The 21628-nt window shown below is 41.2% G+C and overlaps 1 protein-coding gene across 4 annotated transcripts in view; it reads right to left on the minus strand.

Annotated features, from left to right (window-relative positions):
- Positions 1-19632, minus strand: part of suco (SUN domain containing ossification factor) — a 36507-nt gene extending 16875 nt beyond the window's left edge. For 3 of the 4 annotated variants that reach the window (XM_058072736.2, XM_058072735.2, XM_058072734.2), the window contains exons 1-6: positions 19365-19632; positions 5562-5682; positions 3661-3744; positions 3280-3590; positions 2804-2944; positions 2381-2561 (exon numbers count right to left, since the gene is read on the minus strand). In XM_058072736.2, coding sequence (XP_057928719.2) covers positions 2381-2561; positions 2804-2944; positions 3280-3590; positions 3661-3744; positions 5562-5682; positions 19365-19417 — 891 coding nt within the window. In that variant the 5' untranslated portion in view covers positions 19418-19632. The remainder of the gene's footprint in view (positions 1-2380; positions 2562-2803; positions 2945-3279; positions 3591-3660; positions 3745-5561; positions 5683-19364) is intronic. The other variant, XM_058072737.2, reaches the window with a different exon arrangement.
- Positions 19633-21628: the final 1996 nt, after the last annotated feature.

The following is a 21628-nucleotide window of genomic DNA, read 5'->3' on the forward strand; positions in this document are numbered from 1 at the left end:
TCTTCATTCTTCTTCCTCCAAACACGCTTATTGGAATTATGACCAAAAAGTTCTATTTTGGTCTCATCTGACCATAAAACTTTCTCCCATGACTCCTCTGTATCATCCAAATGGTCATATGCAAACTTAAGACGGGCCTTGACATGTGCTGGTTTAAGCAGGGGAACCTTTCGTGCCATGCATGATTTCACATCATGACGTCTTAGTGTATTACCTACAGTAACCTTGGAAACGGTGGTCCCAGCTCTTTTCAGGTCATTGACCAAGTCCTGTCGTGTAGTTCTGGGCTGATTCCTCACCTTTCTTAGAATCATTGAGACCCCACGAGGTGATATCTTGCATGGGGCTCCACTCCGATTGAGATTGACCGTCATGTTTAGCTTCTTCCATTTTCTAATGATAGCTCCAACAGTGGACCTTTTTTCACCAAGCTGCTTGGTAATTGCTCCGTAGCCCTTTCCAGCCTTGTGGAGGTGTACAATTTTGTCTCTGGTGTCTTTGGACAGCTCTTTGGTCTTCGCCATGTTACAAGTTAAAGTCTTACTGATTGTATGGGGTGGACAGGTGTCTTTATGCAGCTAACGACCTCAAACAGGTGCATCTGATTCAGGATGATACATGGAGTGCAGGTGGACTTCTAATGGGCAGACTAACAGGTCTTTCAGGGTCAGAATTCTAGATGATACACAGGTGTTCAAATACTTATTTGCAGCTGTATCACACAAATAAATTGTTAAAAAATCATGCATTGTGATTTCTGGATTTTTCTTTTTAGTTTATCTCTCTCACAGTGGACATGCACCTACGATGAAAATTTCAGACCCCTCCATGATTTCTAAGTGGGAGAAATAGCAAAATAGCAGGGTGTTCAAATACTTATTTTCTTCACTGTAAGTAAGGCACAGCGATGCCACAATAGTGTATTGGAAGTAATCCTTAATGCTGGAAAGTTGGAAAGTCCTTTTAGTAAGCCCCACTGGGAACACATCGATTTGCACACTAGTTTTTGCAATCACAACCACATGATATTTTTCTTTATAAAGACTGCCATTGGCTGGTGACCAGCTAAGGGCGTACCCTGCCTGCTGCCCAAAGTCAGCTGGGATAGGCTGCAACATACCCTGTGACCCTAATGAGGATTAAAGCTGCATAAAATTGATGGATGGAGATGTATAAAGATAACTGTGCAATGTTAATTTTATGGAAAATAGTGGTAGATAAACCCTTGGACCCACTAAATATTTATGTCCATGATCATGATTGTAATAACTGGACACCACATTATTACAGTTGTCATTCATTTATCGCCGTTATATGGTTCCAGACCAGACCACACCACGACAAGTAGCTTCTTAATTATAGCTTGGCTACTTGCTTTGAAGCCGATGTGTTCTGGAAGCAAGGCAGAAAGCCTTCAAGGCACTTCCCATGCTTATTTACTTATTATTGTGGAAACGTAAATATTGCTATTGGATTTCCAAAGTGCCTGTACTTGGTCAATATTATCTTGTGTGGCAGAAATTGTGTGCATATTTTGCAAACAGCACATCAATAATGACTCACACTGCACATAATTTTGCAGGACGCAATTGAAATTCATTTCAGAGCCCACTCAATAAAACCAGGATATTCCTGTCAGGTTTTTGTGTCCTCTTTTACCCCCTCAAATCATCAATCATGAAAATACCATAACATTAACCAGGATTTAACCCCAATAATGTAACAATGATATCCAAGGAATTTCCATTTCAACTATGACTAACAGGTTTTTGTCATCTACAGTACAGTGAGCTACAATGCTAACATTACATCATATTTTCACAGCATCATCATGCTACCTTAAACTAGTGCTGATGAAAAATGATCAAACAGCTCCGACATCTGCAGCTGATTGACGGCTACGTATTATGATATGTAGCAAAGCCTGTACTGGGCGTATACATTGGCTGGGCTGGCTAGGAAAGAGTCGGAGGCGGTATCGCGTCCATGAGAAAAGAGGCTTTTCCTTCACAATGTCATAAAAAAACAGCAACAAGTCCACTTGATGACTGATTTTTCTCATTTATGGTGCCCATAGACATGTTCTCAGTACACATATTACTGTAACAGTCTATTTTGCATATTAAGATGTGAGTGTGAATGATTGTTTGTCTATATGTGCCCTGTGATTGGCTGGCGACCAGTCCAGGGTGTACCTCGCCTCTCACCCCAAGTCAGCTGGGATAGGCTCCAGCATGCCCTTGTGAGGATAAGCGGTATATGGATGGATGGGAACCTTTGAACTTTTTTACAATGCTTCTTAGGATTATTGCGTTGATATTCTTATTTATTACTGTTGACATGTAAAGTCATTCTCCACAGGATTTTAGACAAGACTGACCTGCTGATCTTGGTGCTGGGAGGCCTGCAGAGTGTTATCCTGTTCCATGTCAGCCTGTTCCTCCTCCTCCTCCAGTTCCTCTTCCTGCTCCACACGGCTTGGAGCAGACTGAGCCCCTGTTTCAGGACTGGAACCACGGCTCTGGTCTGATCGTTGGTCCTCTGGATCAGCCTTGTCCTCTCTACATCAAAAAGTGAGGGCAGAAGGAAGGAGAACACATTTTACTGATGGCGCCACAATGTCACTAAAATGTCAACGATTAGGTTAGATGGTCGTCAAGGGCAGGCAGATGACGGATGGATTAAAGTGAAATGAGAGGACAGTAAGGTCTGCGGTCGATGGCAGCGCAGAGCGGAGTCAATCATACCTGCTTCGACTTGCGCTTTGATTATCGCTTCCATAAGAGGAGGCTTGCAAACTCACCTGAGGAGGGGGCTGCCAAAAAGGGGGTTTTCACAGGTTGCCAGTTTGGCGGGAATGACCCTGCACTGCGAGTCAGAGTGCTCAGCAAAGACAAAGCTGTCTGCTGGGGGCTCATCTCCTGCACTGGCAACCCACACTGCACTACGGGGGAAAGAAAGGACATGGCATTTACCACATCTCCTCAAGATGGGGAGAAAAGGCAGAAAAATGGCTGCACGCGAGGAGTGTCGGTGGAAATGGCATGCCTCTCTGTGAGAAGGCAGGCATGCTTCTAGAAGGTCCCACCCAGAAGATGCACTCCATAATCTCTTCAATCCTCCATGTCCATGAGGAGTGTCCATTAGGTTAGCGCTGGGCAACACTTCCATGGAAAATGACTTGGCAAGATTCACATAACGACCGGCTCCTCTTTGATTTGTGAGCCAAACAAGGAAAAGATGAACTATTATATGGAGCAAAATAAAATAAACTCTTACTCTGTGGGAGTCGGACCAGCACTCTGTGAGGTAGGTGTGTTGTCGGCTTCATGCGGGGATGCGGCCGTGTCAGTGTCAAGGAGCTTGGGGGTAGGAGGGGCATCTGGGGATGCTAAAACTGGCTCTACGGTGGAGGAAACTGGAGCTTCCTGGTCCTGGTCATGGTGCTGTACTTGGGTGTCTGACTGCAAGTCTGAATCAATAACGGGGTCTGATGAGGGTTCTGGCTCAGGAGCAACTGGAGCAATATCAGAGTCTGAGTGTGCGTCTGTTTCTTTTTCCTCTTCCTCTGCTCCATGTGGAGTCACAGTCTGCATAGAGACAAAGAGAACTCATAACCAAAAATACTCTAAGAACATTTTTTTATTCATTTTACTGTACCTGTTCTTGATGTATTTCGTACGCTGCTCTCTCGTCCTCTAGACCCACAGCGTGGGAGGTGTGTGTCGTCCATTCTTCCACCTCCTACAAAATACAAAAAACATATTTGAAAAAGGTATAGGATTTAAGTAAAATTTAAAAAGTGAGTTATGAAAAGGCTCCAATTAATGTCTCAATTAAAGTAGCTGCCAAGTCTCCTATCGTTGATGGGTGTGTGATCTAGTAAAGCAAATAACCGTCCAAGTCTCTAGCTGAAAAAAAAAACATTATGGCAAACTTCCTGATTTGTTTTAATTAACTCCAAAAGATGACAATAGCTGCATTTTAAGTATCAATAGTGAACAGCCTCTGACAGATTTAAAATGTTGTATGCTACTACATATGAACTCATGAACTCATTGCAGCCATTATGGCTGACTGAGCAGTTTGCTCCCAACCTCTATTATAACATTCTGTTGCTGAGCCCCAGTACTTGCTCCTAGTTCATTTACAATGCGACTTTAAGGTTCTGTTAATTGTCTACAAAATATTACATGGGTTGGCACCTTCCTATCCGGTTGACCTAATTGTACCTATGCTCAGTCTTGAAACCTACGCTTTTCTTGTCTTTTGACAATCCCAAGAGCCAGAAAGAAGAATGCGGGCTCTAGGACCTTTTCTATTCAGACTTTTCTATTCCTCAGGAGAAATGTTCAAGACCCAACTCAAGACTTAGTTGTACACTTAAGCATTTAATAAATAGTATTCCTAGCCTGTTTGACTGTTATTCCTTTTTCCCCCAAATGTGTTTTGAGTTTTTCCTTGCCTGGATGGGGGTTCAGATCAGGGGATGTCATCTATCATCTATTGTTGTGTATTGTTGCCTGCTTGTTAAGCCCTTTGAGGCTCTTTTGTGATTAAGGGCGATATAAATTAACTTGACAATATACTTGTTAAGATATTACTGAGGGCAATGTTTCCTTTCCACTTTCTCATGCACTCTGAATCATTATTAAAGTTGAGTTTTAATTGTTATTAGGCTTGTTGTCACAATAATCAGTGAATCAATTAACCGTACATATAAAAACTCAATTTTGACGGCCTAATGTTCCTTCTCCTCACGATTACAGTATTTCATTCACACTGTCAATATCCTCCGGATTCCGCATTTAACAGTAGATTCTGTTTTTCATGGCCAGTGGAAATTACAGAGCAGTACTTATGCGCTTACACAAATGCCAGAGTACACCTGCGTCCCTAAATGTTCTCATTTTCGACCAAACACAACCCCCAATCAGTCATAAGGCAAAGAGAGGGAAAAATGTTTAAACTGATAAACTAAAACTGATACTAAACTGCGTATTAGTAACACCGCGAAAATGACAGGACAAATGAGTTGCCAACTGTTTTCCAACCACAGGCCAAAAAGCTAAAGTGTAGTGACCTGAACTTCAAACTATACAGGTCCTAACCTAACCAGTATCACTCCTACTATATGCATCCCCCTGCTCTATGACTCAACTAGATAAGTTTCTGACAACGTGGAACTAGGCTTGTTTTTATTAAACAGAGCTAGCTCTTATCTCTGTGAACACCATTTTGGAGCTTTTGATGCAAGGTTACAGACATTAAGTGAGAAGAGTGGTAAAATGATCAGGATGAGTTGAAATATGTCAGCTCTCCTATCCTGGAGACTCTTACTGCAGAGGACTTTAACACACGCAGGCCTGTATAATCCTGAACCCTGTCCAGGATCCACCTCCTTCTCTCACAAGGTCAATAAGAGCTTGACCCCATTCACGCCCCAACCATCTGGGTTCTTCAAGAGTCTAATAATACCGCTCCCACACTGACAACAAGGTGGAGTAGCCAATGTTAATGCTTAAATACATCAATTTATTTTAAATTCGAAAGGAACAGACCTGGGGTTTTGTGGAGTCCTGCTCCCGCTTATGGTCATCAGGGTTGTTGTTCCTGTCTCCAGCAGGCTGACCAAGGGCAGACAAGCTGTGCTCTGAACAATAGGCATGATGAATGGGGTACCTGAACACACAAAAGTGGATAACTGTGAGGAAAAAAGGTTATGTTAGCGACTATTGTAGGTTTCCGTACAAGTCTGAATCTCTCCAAGACAAACTGCACTCATATGATGGCACCAGCTTATTATTGTTGTGTTATGGTGTGGCAAAAATAAATGTCAGACACTTGGTAGCACTTTAGAGTAAATGAATGCTTGGGAGAATAAACAAGTTAGGACTGCTTTTACTTGAATGGGATTTTTCAGTTTTTCCATCTCTGTGAAGAACAAAAAAGGCCAAAAAAAAAGGAAAAACATGCACACAAAACTAAACTGAACCGTCTCACGTGACAGCAGATCTGGCAATTTGTATGACTTAAGGTTAAATTTTGGTTTTATAACGATGTATTAGCAAAGCGGTTACATGCATTGTGCGGTGGCAATGTGTATCTTTTATTTATGTATGGCATTCCTGAAAAGACTAGTTTGCACGCACGTAAAAATCTGACTTATTTACACTTTACAATAGTCTGCATTATACACATTGTTCCCGCATGGGCATGCAATGTCATCACCACTTCCTGTATCCATGTCACAGCCAGGGCTCGACAGTAACGATGTACCGATGGCCCGGGGCAAGTTAAAACAAAATTCGGGCAAGTAAATCTAATCAGTGATATTCCCGTCGGGCAAGTGCACTTTGGCATGCCATACTGCCAAGAGTTTTTTTAAAGCGGTTCTTGTTGGGTGTTGGTAAAACACGGACTGCGTAATTCCGGTGGTAATTTGCAAAGCAATCCTTGCAATGGACCAATCAGAATCATTTATTTAGACCGCGGTCCGTAATCCACAGTCCGCGTTTTACCTACACCCGTTGTTCGCGATCAACCAATCAGCAATTGTTTGACTACGAAAACATCCATCATGGCGTCGCTGCCAACATCGTCTAATTCTGAAGGAAACAGCAAAAAGTGATGAACCAGGGCCTCCTAAACAAGTATTTTATTAGCGGCAGCAAATCAAATGATGGCACAGGTGAGTGAATCACATTGCTGTGACAATTTGAAGTGGTCACAATGAAACACCACCGATTAGATCCAATACCAAGTGCTGATTTTGCACAAAATACAAAATCTAGCGCTTCCATTTCTCTGTGGATTTTTCTCACCTTTGCTTCACAAATTATTGTTTGACCATTGAGCTTTTTTTTCTGGATTAAAAACACATTACTAGTACACAAATGTGTCTATTCAATAATGTTTCATTGTGGTGCACAACTTATAAATATCACTGCTTACTACGACTACGATGTGTAAGGTATTGTAACGTCGTAGAATGACGACAGTCAGGATGGCTCTATCGTTGCATGGTTTTTATTTCCAAGGCAGCATGAAAAACAACTTACTGGCCTGTTGCAGACTTAACTAACTAGCTGGGTGCACGGCAACCGAACGTCTCCTTTTTTCCCTCTCGTTCCTCTTCTTTGGTCCCAAAATGCCCGCTCCAAGACCGCGAGCTGAACATGACTGCCCCCCAGCGTCCATGCATGAAACTACAGCCCGGAATACAACACACACGCAACGCTACAGTATTATTTATTTTATTATTTTATTTATTTGAGATTCTCATGTGATGCCACAAAAAATGACATGATATCATTATGGCAGTCTTTTCATTTTACATGGGGCAAGTTCGGGCAAGTAGTTCTCACCTTAAGGATTCCCTATGAGCAAGTCATTTTGGTTTTTAATGTAGAGCCCTGCACAGCATTATTATTTCCCAGTGTTTCCCGCCTGATGCCACGCAACAGCAGGCATTGCACCTAGGTCCATTAATTCCTTTACAGCAAGGGACGCACAAGATGTTAAACTCCAGAGAAAAAGCTCTCATTGCAGAAAAATAGGTCTATATTATCTAGAAGCTGCAGAAAGTGTTGGAAGGAGGAATAAACTAAAAAACAAAACTTGAAAAAAAGGAGGCATGGACAGTTTGGGAGAGGAAATTGTGGGCTCGACGACATCTTGAAAGATTCAAGAGGCTACAGAAATTATTTGCGAATCCACCCTCAACTTTGCTTCAAGAGGTGGGAGGAAAAAGGCAACCATTTATGTGAATGAGACAAGCTGAGACACGCTATGACACACATCGTCCACAGCTTGTGCAAAGTGAGCCTCCATTGACAAGTGTTTAATGGACCAGATAATACATGATGGGGATGTCTGGAAAACACCTACAGTAGTTGATTTACAACCGCCATACATACAGGTACATGGCATTTGAAGCTGAAGTGCAATACTCTGCATATCATAAAATTGCAGGACGATCACATTGTGATTAAAATAAAACAACAAGGCACTGACCCAGAACTATGCAATAGACCCAATATGCTGCCTAAGACAGTATGGTATCCTGAGGACCTTAAGTACAGACAACCATGGACCATGGGATAATATAGGCTACAGGCTAAATTTAGATCCACAGCTTTAAAGCATCTTGTGTTGCATGAATGCTTCCTATGTCCTCCTCGAACACTGCAGGAATTACAGCTGCACAGTGGTGGCTTCGTTAGACGTACACCATGTCAGGGACCATGACACTTAGCTTATGTAACAGTACAGAAAAGCCCACAAAGGATAATGACATCATGTTAAAACGACTTAGCCTGCTGGTGGAGTCTTCTGCATGGCATTGCATGGCTATTTGCATGGCATTTTCCACTCAATACAAAGCTTCTTGGTTTGTATTGAACAACGCAAAATGAAACATGCAAGAGTAAAGCATCTAAGGATGGCAACTCATGACAGGGCTCCAGACTGCGACTAAATGATTTTGTGACTAAAAATAGGAGACATCACAGGTAGATTCTTCATTAACTTGTGCATGCGTTATTATTAGCATGAAATGGAAAACAGTCAGTAAAATGTGGACTCAATTCATGACTGCTTGTAGTCTTGTAGTCTATGCTTATCAATGCCAGCATGTGTGATCGCTCAAGTTTCGATTTAGCATTCAATCGACTCCTATTTTTGTTTAGACATTTTGCCTGGCTCAAACTTTCTTCTGAGGCAAACATGAGGCATTCAATGTAAACTGTATGTATGGTCGAAATAAATTAAAAACATCCCAATTACTTTTGCAAAATAGGGGACCTTCAAATAAACCAACTGTAAATGGGCAATCATGATTGTTTTTCAAGTATCCAAACATATGACCACTGACGTCTTTTTTTCCAAAAAGAGGCAATCAATCACTTTAATAAGCAACGCTTGTTGAAATACTTGTGTGTCCTACATTGCATAACACCACGCTTGTTTTTTGTGAGCACATCCCAAAGTAAACAATCCTGTACAAACTTCCGGGAGCACTACTGAAAAATGACTCCCTGGGTCAATAAAAAAGTGCCTGTTCATAAAACACATATTTACAATGGAATTAAACTAAGTGGTGGAAGTGTATTCTCAGCTTCTAAACCTGACCCAGACTAATGGGGCAAAGGCTCATTCAGCATCATGGCCATGAAGGATTACAGCATTCCTTGTAAATGAAAAGAAAACAGCCTGATGAGGGGAGGAGGTGGGCGCTCCAGCTTCGGGGGAGTGGCGTGACCCACTTTTAGATATTACGCAACAGCATGAGGATGAAGTCCTGCCCCACAAATGGATCGCAGTGTTTAGGCACCATAGAATACTAGTGCTTAAGTGTACTATGTAGGATTCAGAGAAACACCATCCAAGTGTGAGCTAAAGACGGAAGAGCCTCAGGCAAGATGAACCACTCCGCAATTGCAAATACACTCCTCCTTTCACTTTCCTTCTTCAAACGAGCAGCTTTGAGACTAATTGGTACATAAAAAAGCAAGCACTCACCACTACTAAACATCAGCACCTTAATAGTTTTGGTTTTTAGACTCTGCAAGAGGGCAAACATTTGAAAAGAATAAAGCTCTTCCACAAATACAACAAATGACAACCTGACCTGAAGGCATTGGAGTCCCATGTATCTGAACATGTCAAATAAGATTTGTTATGTTACGTTTACATTGCAAGCAAATTCAAAATCTGGTTTGGATCCGGCTAAAACCTGGCTTCCGCTTTTAATAACATTCTTGGCAAAATACTAATCATTAGAGGTGTAACAATTCATTTTCATAACGATTCGATTCCTTTCCTGATTCATGGTTCCAACATGATTCAAGGACGATACTAGTTCATTTAGATCCGATTCGAAACAACTGAGTAACTTTAAATCGATTCAGTAATTTTTGAGCCCAAACTTCAACCAGTGCAGCGGCAGGTTGACACACCCAATGATCATAAAAAAATGGCTAATAGTGAGGAAGTTTCAAACACAAACTGTACTTCAAGTACTTTTATACAGTTGCCCGATTTACCCATTTTACACAGTTTATTAGCCTCTTTTACACAGTGATCCTGCAAAAAGCCTCATCAGAGCCGTAACAAGAAGATGCAACAAAGTCAATATTGTCACACAGTGACACATCCCAAAATCCAATTAGATCGGTGATGAAATCAGCACTGGCTGATACTGGCAATTGCTTTCAACAGTGTCTGCTATACCTCTTACACTATACTTGTGAAGGCAGAATAATGATCGGACCACTTCAACTTAGCTCCACTCTGTTCCAGTGCTGGTTTTATGCAACAGTTTCCCACAAAAGGTTTCTCGGTTTTAGAGGTTTGTGTGAAAGTTGTTGATTACACCCAATTTGGAATAATTGAGGGGTTCCGTGTCTTGTTCAAGAATGTTTTGCTGAGACTCTGGCGGAATCATGCACCTCTTAAAAAGGGGACCAGTTATGCTTTTTCCACTTTTCTGACCTATAAATGCAGTTAGAATGTTGTATTCTGGTGTTAAACGATAGCAAAGTTTCAGCTAATGAGGTATGTGAATTTTGAAATGAGCCCTGAAACAATTTTGGGATTTGAATACTCTGTTTCAAAATGCCTGGTAAAAAATTCCCTCTTTGTGATGTCACAGACGGGCGAACTTCATTATATGGTTCATAGTTAGAAAGAGCGTCGAGCATGTGACCAATCACAGCGGAGTGGGCATGCCTGGAGGCGGGTTGTGGGTGGAATACATTAAAACAGACCGTTTTAGCAGGAAGCACAAATCAAAGGAAATACAGCTGGAATAGGTGCAGATTCTGGAAGATGTAAAAAGTTTTCTGTGCTCGTAATTGTGTGTAGTTGCTCTATAGGAGACCACAACTCAATAAAACGGTTCGAAAAATGAGCATAATAGGTCCCCTTTAATAAGCCTCTATTTCCATTTCTAGTAGTTCCAAAGACGCAAACCTCCCTATTGGTGTCAGTCCTCTACTGTAGGACAGCAAGAAAAACAACAGGTTGAAGATAGGTCAATCTGCCGAGTCAAATAGTATCAGCAGCTGCATGGCATGCCATCGGGGTCTTGATCCCTTCACGGACAGGATGGCGTACATGGTGATTACAAGTGTTGGAAGGTGTCGGGCATGACAGCACACGTGAGCGCGTTTGGACTTTCCGCCCTCACTCTTACTTTTGAAATTCCTTCTATGCGATCACACAAATGCTGAGTCAGGATTGCCCCCGGCCTCAAGGGAAATGAGTTGGGCTGAGTCAAAAGATGATGCTGCTCTAGCTCAGACTGGATCTGCAAGCCGCTTCCCCCGCTCTTGTCCTGGCCTTGATCTCGGATCAGCTGCTCATTAAACACTCTGGCACGCTGCCGTGACTGAAGCCAACTGTGATGTGCACTAAACACTCGTCTCAAATTTGTGTACTGTGGAACTGAGTGTATGACTTGTATCAACATGATACACTTCAGATCTGGTGCCATACTTTATCTGGGGACATACAACATGCCCGCCCCCAAACGGGTTTTTCTTTGCAGTCAGATGTATTGAAACAACAGGTGTGTGCTGTGTTGCCAAAAGTCGCGCATTAAGGCTGCAACGATTATTCGGATAATTCGAATACCTTGATGACAAAAAAATTGGCAAGTCATATTTTTTTCAGGTTCAAGGAATCGCTTACGTCACCAATGCATACGTCAGCACGCAGACTATGAAGAAGAACACGTGTTTAAAGCCACAGGAGGATTGAAGAAGCTAGAAAAAGTGGAAAGGCAACGAAAGAGAAGAAAAACTAAATGTAAAAATTGAAAATGTGTCTAAACAGCAATTTCATCACCGTGATGTGTGCCGCTGTGCGACAACAATGAAACCCCAGCAGTCGCTGGTGTCGCTGTTGGATGGATATCATGCTGGCCCATGCTTAGTAGATTGTGGGCCAAAAATGATTAAGCAAAAAAAAAAAAAGAAATAGGCCAGCCGCATCTGCCAGAGAAACAAGAGAATGTGGGTCTGAGAGTTTGCACACAAATTCAAATATTTTTCCCTACTGTGAAACAGCAGTTTGCTCTACAGTCAGGTCATCCCTCTATTAGCCACCACTCCACGAGTGCATCCTCAGGGAAGGGAAGGCAGGACACAGAGGAGGAACCGGGGGAAGCATACTTGCAACAAATTGCCGGAAACATCTGATGGGATGGATGTCTTCCAAGACAACAAAGCCCTCAACCACAGGACATGGGAGATAATGAGTCTGAATATTAACAAAATAGTTTGGACTTTGCGGGGGACATGTAGTACTGCATTATCCTCATTATCATTCATTCATTTTCTACTGCTTATCCTCATGAGGGTCGCGGGGGTGCTGGTCTCAGCTGTCTTCGGGCGAGAGGTGGGGTACACCCTGGACTGGTCGCCAGCCAATCACAGGGCACATATAGACAAACAACCATTCACTCTCACATTCATACCTATGGACAATTTGGAGTCGCCAATTAACCTAGCGTGTTTTTGGAATGTGGGAGGAAACCGGAGTACCCAAAGAAAACCCACACATGCACGGGGAGAACATGCAAACTCCACACAGAGATGCTTGAGGGTGGAATCATCATCAAAACTCCAAATGAGCGAAATATATATTTGGATGGGTCTGCTCCAGAGGCCCATTGACGGGGTCCCAAAGTTGGTTTTGTTGTCGCTGGAGTATGTTTATGAGCACCATACGCAAGAAAAGTCTGCCTCACAAGTCGTCTCGCACAACAATTTTCTCATACGCCAGATGCATTTCAGGCATAATGACACAAACCTTTGATATAATATCAGCACAACAGTAACATTTTTTAAATTAAAAAATGCTTTAACCAGACTAACTCATGCAACACAACCCTATTTGGTTAGGACAAAACTATGTTGGATGCAGCTAAGAATGCATGTAATAGCCGCCTAGCAACTAGCTTCACCACACACTTACCGGCAATGGGTCAGACCATTAGCAAAAGGTATATTGGAGCTGCCGCTACTGTTGTTCCCGTTTTTGTTTTGAGTTTAGGAAAGGTTAATGTAGCATTCGTTTCTATGTTGCTATGTAACACAAAATAATAAATAGCACAACATGTACAGGCACTCAACAATTAAATACCAATCTGTGTGGGTAACAACAACTACGTTCTAACAACAAACTTGCACCTTTAACTGTACTACAAGGCAGTAAGTACATTATAGCAGTGGTAACGCCCCTTGATGCTACAATATAGAGATGTACAATGATATGTACACTATTTTTTTAAATCAGCGCACACTTCCACTGATCCCAGGACTGTTGAATAAGCCAGAGGTAGACAAGTCTACCACTGCCTACACCTGTAATTCGAGAACTTCATGTTGTGTTCTTTAAGGTTTGAAAAAACTATAATGTTGCATATTTTTCGATGTTTCACCAGAGCATTGAAAGTATTGAATCATGGCCAATTTTGCAAATTAGCCTATGATGTAATCTACCATGCCCCTCTCCCCTCCCCACCCACTCCCTGAGGTGGGAAACACTGAATACCACAGTAGCTAAACCTGTCGGGCCTCCTCATTTACAAGGATCCTAACATGACCATGCCAGTACTGTGACGCACTGAACTCACTTGCAAAAAAAAAAAAAAAAAAACACAGGAGTCTTTCTACCGGGGCATGGAAGAACACACAAACACACCCCTATGTGCCAACAAGTCCTTTTTTGTATTATTTCCACAGCAGTTTAAATTCTACCAAAAACATTTCAGAAAATATTACTTTAACACGTAAAATATCATGGACAGTGCTCACATTTAATAAGCATGATAATGGATGACTAAGACTGGATAAATAATATACTGGTAGACAGGCTGCCCTACATTTATCCTTTTTTAAAGAACGGTTAATTGGTTCCAAACAACTGTGAAAAATGAATTTCTGCAATATAGGACTCGGAAAGAAACAAACAAATAGGATTCAGGGTTAATAACAGACTAAATAGGTCAGATAACAAAAGGAGCCCCCACGGCCCGCCTCCAGGCACGCCCACTCTGCTGAGTGCTTAGAAGGACTTCCGGTTTGTGCCGCTATCTTTATACAAGGTGATAAACTTTATATGAGTTGATAATAAACTGTGATTTATCTTTTTAAAATGTATTGTTTTTTGGTAAACAAACATATCTTCCCTTACGCTCAAAGAAACCCATTTAAAAACCATTACTAGAAAAGTAAACACAGAAGTATAACTTGGGGGAGTGCAGAGAGTGTACATAGTGTACAGAATGGCCTACAGCCACGCCCCTAAAGAAGCCCCTCTGTGACATCACAAAGGAACAGTTTTCCAAAGCCCTCTGAAACCAAGCGTTTTGAGACATCCTAAACTTCTTTCAGTGCCCACTTCCAAATGTGGAAACCTCTATCTGAAACTCTGGCATCATGTAACACAAGAATACAACATTCTAACTACATTTATAGGTCAGAAACTGGAAAAAGCATAATGGGTCCCCTTTAACACTCTAAAGTGGTTATTTGTAGAGTGCATTGAGCTTTGGGAGAAATTGCATATCAAATCAAACTGATTTAATATTTGGGTTAATATTTGGGGTTTAATAACAGTGCCACCGTGTGGTGTATTTGTCAGAAAAATATAACACAGACTAGTGTGTTTTGACACATTTTCACAGTTTTGTGCACAGCGGTTCAGGAATAGAAGTGGGTTTTTTTTCAATGCCATTAGAGTGTTTGAATAATTTCTGCGATATTAGAAGTGCCAAAAACAAACAGTCTCCAACTCGACTGACCAACAAAGACCATCAGTCATGTGGTCTCTGGTCCTCTCAGTCTCACAGGGATCAAACAGAGGCTTGCCACAGTGGCATCAGGACCATTGGGATCAACACATCGGAATAGGGAATCAAGGAGGCAGTCATGTGGTTTAATGCAACTTGATAGGAAAAGCCACTTTGCCAGCGGGGTGGGTGTGGACACGATAATGCCTGTGCGCTTTCTTAGGTACAGCAGGGGGTAACACCCCCAGGGGTAACCCTCCCCCCTAAAAAAAACCTCATTAAACATTCACGCCTGTACAATGTGTACTGCATGATGTACTGTAGCGTAGTAAAACTGTACAGTGTATGTTCCCATGTAAACCGATCTGATACATCACGCTGATTTTATAGGAGATTCTGCCATTACAACCCTATTTGTTCTAGTTTGGGAAATAAGATAACAGGAACTTTAGTGTGTGATGCCAGTCCTATACGTCTTGACCAGCAAGCTCCCATCAAATTCGAGCTAGCTTTGGAACACAATGTTCCCATGTAGTAGTATGGACAAGTCCTCTTTGTGATAATGACCCCTCAGCTGGGGGTGTGGAAAGACTCAGGACGAAGTAAGAAAGTGCTTGTAGCAAAAGGTAAACAGCAACGAGCCAGTAGGGTGGAGATGAGAAAAAGAATATTTTCTACAGACTTGAAGTGGAGAAACCACTGACTTTAGGCTCTTTCACAGACAACACAAATCCTGCAAAATAGGCGGAACTAAAAAAAAATAAAATAAAATAATGGAACCTTGGAATTGCATTGGTGACTATGTCTTCCCTGCTTGGGCATCTGTGTGTGGAGTTTGCATGAGAGTGTGAATGGTTGTTTGTCTATATGTGCTCTGTGATTGGCTGGCGACCAGTTGAAGGTGTACACCGCCGCTCGCCCGAAGACAGTTGGGATAGGCTCCAGCACCCCCCGTGACCCTCGTGAGGATAAGCGGTAGAAAATGAATGAATGAATGAATATTTTTGTTGCTGACAAACTCCTGCTCCACATTTCAGCCCAGTAGTTGACAGTAATGGGCAAATGAGCTGATTTGCCAACCAACATTAACTCTAAAAGAAGAAGAAAGGAGACCAACACCAAAGAAGAAGAAGGGAGGTCGATGTAATCAAGAGCCCCTGATTGGCTTGTGTGTTAAAAAGGGGCGGTATTGGGGTTATAATGTACATGATGCCACCAAAGAGACCTTCCAGAGGCCTGGGACAGAAACAGGGTGGTTAGAGAAGGCAGTTGTCAGCTTTTATCAGAAATATAGTGAAAATGAGAGGAAATGTGAACTTTGCATAGTAAAAAAAAAAAAAGTTCATCTGGAACCCAGGATTAAACAACCGCCACTCTCATCATCCACTTTATCAATTCTCTCTGTAAACATGGGCTGTCTTCAACATTTTCGGGCTACCTAATCCAGCAAAAACTTCAACCATGCCAGATCCTGCCAAATATGGCTGCCAGCAAATACAAATGAAGTAAAGAAGATTGACGTAATTAAATTGCTCAGCAAGCTGCTTTGTTTGTTTACAAGCCAATAAGCAAACACAACAACGTTGGACAACTTGTTGACACCCGGGGAGCACTAAACAATATTTATGAATTTGAAGAGTCAGCTATGTAAAGAAACGTAAGCACTCTTGAGCTCGATTTGCTGTGCAGCAGGAGGCAGGAGGAATACAGAGACAGTCGACAGAGCTCCGTTTGCTCAGCAGTCTCCATGGCCAGTGGGCAGGAACAATCAACTGCCAGTCCGGCTCAGCCTCCACAACACACAGAACTGGATCATTCTGGTCTTGCTTGCAACCTACAAGAACGACCTGATGCAGCTACAGTAATTCCAATGCAATTTCTGCAATTTGATTTATCACCACCAATAGGAATCACTTTCATTCAAACTAATTTGCCTGATTGCTTAGGATTCTGCCATTTGTGGGGAACTGATTATTAATGCGCTGCTTCCTGAAGCTAATGGGCCAAAATGGAAAGCACTATTTGGCTGCAAGTTGTGCATATGTGAGTGTATGTGTGCCAGTTATCTTCAAAAAACACAAGCCTGTATCAACATCCTTCAGAGAACAATAAAGATTAAAAGACACCTAATAGGGTTTTTCATACAAAAAATCTATAACTCAAAAGTTCCCTCAGTTGCTGAAGGGCATGCCACCTATCATTTCAATGATTCAGAATTCCTACACCAAGCCAAAAAAACAACAAAAAAACACTGTCTTCATTGTTATTGCAGTTATTATTATAGCCTCCTGGTGCTGCTCCACCCCCATTCACAGTTGAAAGCAGATAGCACTCGGAGAGCCTCTTCTTCCGTTTAGCTGCCTTCACTTTTTGGTGTCAAATATAAAGGCTGGCAGCGAGGGACGCAAGTGCTGTCAGTGACACTGCTACTTATGTAACGGCTTCCCCGTGTAGTTGGGAGCGATTTTACGACGTTGACTGAAGGCATAGTTCTTTTAACGAGCTTGCTTCCATCACTTCATCGCGAAGGGGGAAAATAACACATGCTAATAAACATTCCAAAATGCAATCCTCGCAGTTTATGAGCTGCATCACACACAGGTTTGGAAATGTGCTTGAAGGAGCGATGTGTGAACCATGATGTAGCGGGGATAAGTGTATCTGTATCGGACGATATTCAAAGCAACATATTGGTATCAAATCAGACGTGAAAACGTATCAGGACAATCCGATGGATTACCTTTGTGTATGTTGGGGCATCAAAAAAAAGGCCCCCTTTCTTGTGCTAAAACGTCCTTGCTTAGTCATGATGCTGCGGATTACCAGGTGTCTCCAATCTCACGGAACATGACGTTAAACCCCAAGCTGGTCTATTAGCTGCATCTCACCAGTGACAATAGTGTTACATAATTATTGTAAGCTAATAAACCTGTGACACACGGCTGGAATCATGTGACACGCCGATACAACTTATTTTAACACTTTTACAATGTTTTCCAATGATGCCGCAAACCCAAGCCTGAGCTTGCATACTAAACAATAGCACAGCATTCTTGCAATGATAAAAAGCAAATGAAGCAAAATAATCAAACACATATCCATCCCAAGAGGCACTTAGAATAAACGTTCAGTCCTCTGGGATGTGTGAGAGTTGCCACAGAGGAGGCAAAAATGAGTTTTGCATTGCTAATGAAGTGTCTATGTGTCACTTCATGCTCATGAGCTTGTTTGCGTCAAAGTGGAAAACTGCAAGCAGAAATGAAACAAACATGCAGGCTTGTATCGCTCTGTCCTCGTTTGCAAACACTGGCAGCCGCTTGGTTATTGATTTAACCATTTAGGTGAGAGTATTAACACTACACTTTAAAATACGTCTTAAGGAGAGAGGTAAAAAAATGTCACCCTGTGCTGCTTTGCCTGTTTTACAGTTAAATCTTAGGAGTCTTATCTTGTTACTTCAAGAATTATCTAATCTGCGGGTCTGAGGGTGAAACCCCCTGACGTAAACGAGGAATTCATCAATAAGCAAACTAACCATCTGTCTCAAAAGTGTAAAGCAACACTCATCATGCAACGAGGAAACAACTAATATTATTATTATTAGTCAAGCATCAATTACAAAAGCGGAAATACACAAACCTTCCTGGAAATGCCACTAATACATTGGATTCAGGGATTTACCCATGTCAATTTCATCATATTTTCCATTTCACACAGTGATGTATTGACAATCAATGTGCAATGTGTTTATGTAGTATAGAATTAAAGTGTCATGAAATTATCTCTCTCAAAAGTGGAATAAAAATTGAATAATTTCCAATAATTCCCATCTGCTGGTTCACTTATGGCGCTGTGAAAAAAACAGTTCACCTCAACATGCGATCTTCATTTCTAAATGATCATGATTCTTTCGATTTTACTGAACAAGCAAGACCTAAGCGCCTCTAAGCATACCGCCAAAATTTTCCAAGATCAAACTGTAGCATTTGTCAACTCAACTTGCCAATTAGTCAGAAGTAGGCTTAATTTTATACCATAATTTCACATATTAAAAAGAAATTTCAAATCATGGATGCCACTGGACCACGATATAGTGCACATATGGAAACAATTTTTATCAATACTGTAGTGCAAGTAGTAGTAGTTAAACAAATTGACCGCATATACCAACACTTGGCTTTCCCCATGCCATGCATTTTATTTACTTTATATGTGTTGATGAAAAATGTTCACTATCGGCCACCATACAGGTGACATTTGCTGGCTTGGCTGGTATCAAACGACAGTTGCCAAGCTAACCTACTATGGAAAATATCATACTGTACAGTATGTGACTTTAAATGAAGTATTGTTTTATTTGACTTTAACGTCACTGTGTAAGTCGCCCATAGCGTTATCGGTCTACTAAGTACTACGTTGATGCCAAATGGACCCAAGTGAACAAGACAAAGCCAGGCGGCGTTGACGGTGACGTTTTAAATGGTTCTAAGTGACATGTTAACCTACGATGTGTCATGAAGTTAGAACGTGTCAAGGAAAGAAGGAAATGTGTGATGACTCTTACCAGCACAGGAGAGCTACAATGAGGCACACCAACAGAACACGCAGCCTCTTCATTATCTTCCCGCGGGGACCAACATCCTCGCTCTTTGGTGGCTTCTTTTTAAGGCTTAACGAAAACAACAGAAATAAAATAAACCTTTCCTCAAGTATAGATGAAGGACTGTAGCTGGGGTCTAGCCTTTAATGTGTGCTAATTAAAATTAAACAGACCCGTTCCCTTTTAGCTATCAAGAAGACTGCTATTGACTGCTAGCTGCTGGCTCTATGGCCAATTCAACCCCTCCTGCTGGCAAAGCGGCCAATCAAATGAGAAACAGCTGATTCGCTAGCCAATCAGAGTGGACCAAGCAACAACTGTGTTCAACAGCACCGCCCACTGGATTGAGTTGAACACTGTAGGACGCGTCATCTTTTCTCCCTTGATAACAACTTCATGTTGTAACAGAGACATTTGAATGTGGGTTGCACGTTCGTACGTTTGAACGTATTGTGTGCAATACAGTACCTTGCCTTTTTTTATTTTCAACAGTTTCGCGCACTTTAGATAAATTTGACTGCGTAAGTGAGCTCTAGTTGAGAAGTATAGCAAAATGCAATGCACCCCCAGTACCCGGATGTTGCACTCAAAACGAGTGGTTCTGCAATGGAGCCGAACCACCCCATCACTGGCTACTGTCGCAGAAGGCAATTGAGTGGTTGTGATTCACCATTTAATAATACAGTAATTAAAAAATAATAAAAAGAGAGAAGAACAAGAGCAATAGCGTTGGTCATTTTTGGTAAGTGCGCAGTCATGAGTTTGGGACAGCACTACACTACTTAGGAACTCTACAGGTGTAAACATGAATATGGAACCTCGGTCGGGGTATAGTTAGTATGTTTTTTTTGTTAACGATGAAAATTTAAGTTACCATCCACTTACCATCAAAGTCAATATCTTGTCGTGTTAATGCACTGTATGTCACAAAGCATCCTTGTTGGCAGCCAATTAACTGGCTTATAGAATGAAACAGGAACCTTAGGTCAGCTCTGTTGACAGTCGATGATGCCATCAGCAGTTGACTCTGTAGTTCCTTGTTACCTAACACAGTTATGCTTAGTTATGTTAAGTCTCAAAAATGTTAACACAATACACATTTTTAAGATTTACAACTCTAGTTTTACATACATAGCGCTATTATGAATACATATAAATGACAAATTAAAGGGAGAGATGAACATTTAAGGTTGCTTTTACCTTCGCTGAAGATGTGACTGCTCTCAAAGACTGGCTGCATGTGGAAGAAAGATCAACACAGACACCACCTTCATGTTTTGTCATGAGTTATTTCATCACCTCCTTTATCAAATGCTGACATTTGCAACTTTATTTGGCTCCATCTTGGATTATTGAGGTGAGAAACACTATTGAGTCCAAGAAATAACTCATGGCAAAACATGAAGGGGTTGTCTGTGCAGATCTTGTTGCCACATTGTGTCTTTGCTAACAATTATGTCTTCAATAAAAGTAATTATAACTTTAAATGTTCATTTATCTCCTTTATTCATCTTTATATATATATATATATTTTTTTAATTGTTTTCTGTATGTACAAGAATAAACATTGTAGATTTCTAGATTGGATTGGATAGTCAATAACAATAAGTCACAAGAAAATTTACAACCAGTAATATGAAAGAAATCCTTTTAAAAAATACAAAAGTACATTTTTTGGTTACAATTTATGAGGTTTTAGTAGCGTCTTCAGTGTCTACTTAGTTGAGCAGATTACAGTGTTTGTTCATTTTAACCCATTAGCGATATTTTCCCTGACCATATGGTTGTAATATTTATGGGTGGGCAATTACTAAAGTTTATAATTTATTTTCAATTGTAAACGTTGTTTTCATTATATCCAAACAAAACGTATTTGTAATAGACTTACTTTAACCATCAACATTTATTTATGCTCCTTTATTGGAGCGTTATTCCATTTCAGACAATAAACCTGTGAATTAGAGTGCGCGTTGATACTGCTTCTCCCCGGTACAGTTGAAAAACCACATTTCCCACAATGCTCGCAAAGATGTGCCCGGAACATTGCCTGATGGTTATTAAATGTCAAAATTACTTTTTTACGGAAACACGTGATAAGATTTACAAAATATTTGGTGTATTAAAATAATCGTTTCAGTATTACTAAATAATTATTTTGTACCACTCGTACTGGTAAAAAAAAAACAAATTTCTCTAAATGCACTTTGTCCAAAACGTTACCTGTACTG

This window comes from Doryrhamphus excisus, linkage group LG4, assembly GCF_037039965.1.
Source record: "Doryrhamphus excisus strain RoL-2023G ecotype Guam linkage group LG4, RoL_Dexc_Guam_v1.1, whole genome shotgun sequence".
Taxonomy (NCBI): Eukaryota; Metazoa; Chordata; class Actinopteri; order Syngnathiformes; family Syngnathidae; genus Doryrhamphus; species Doryrhamphus excisus.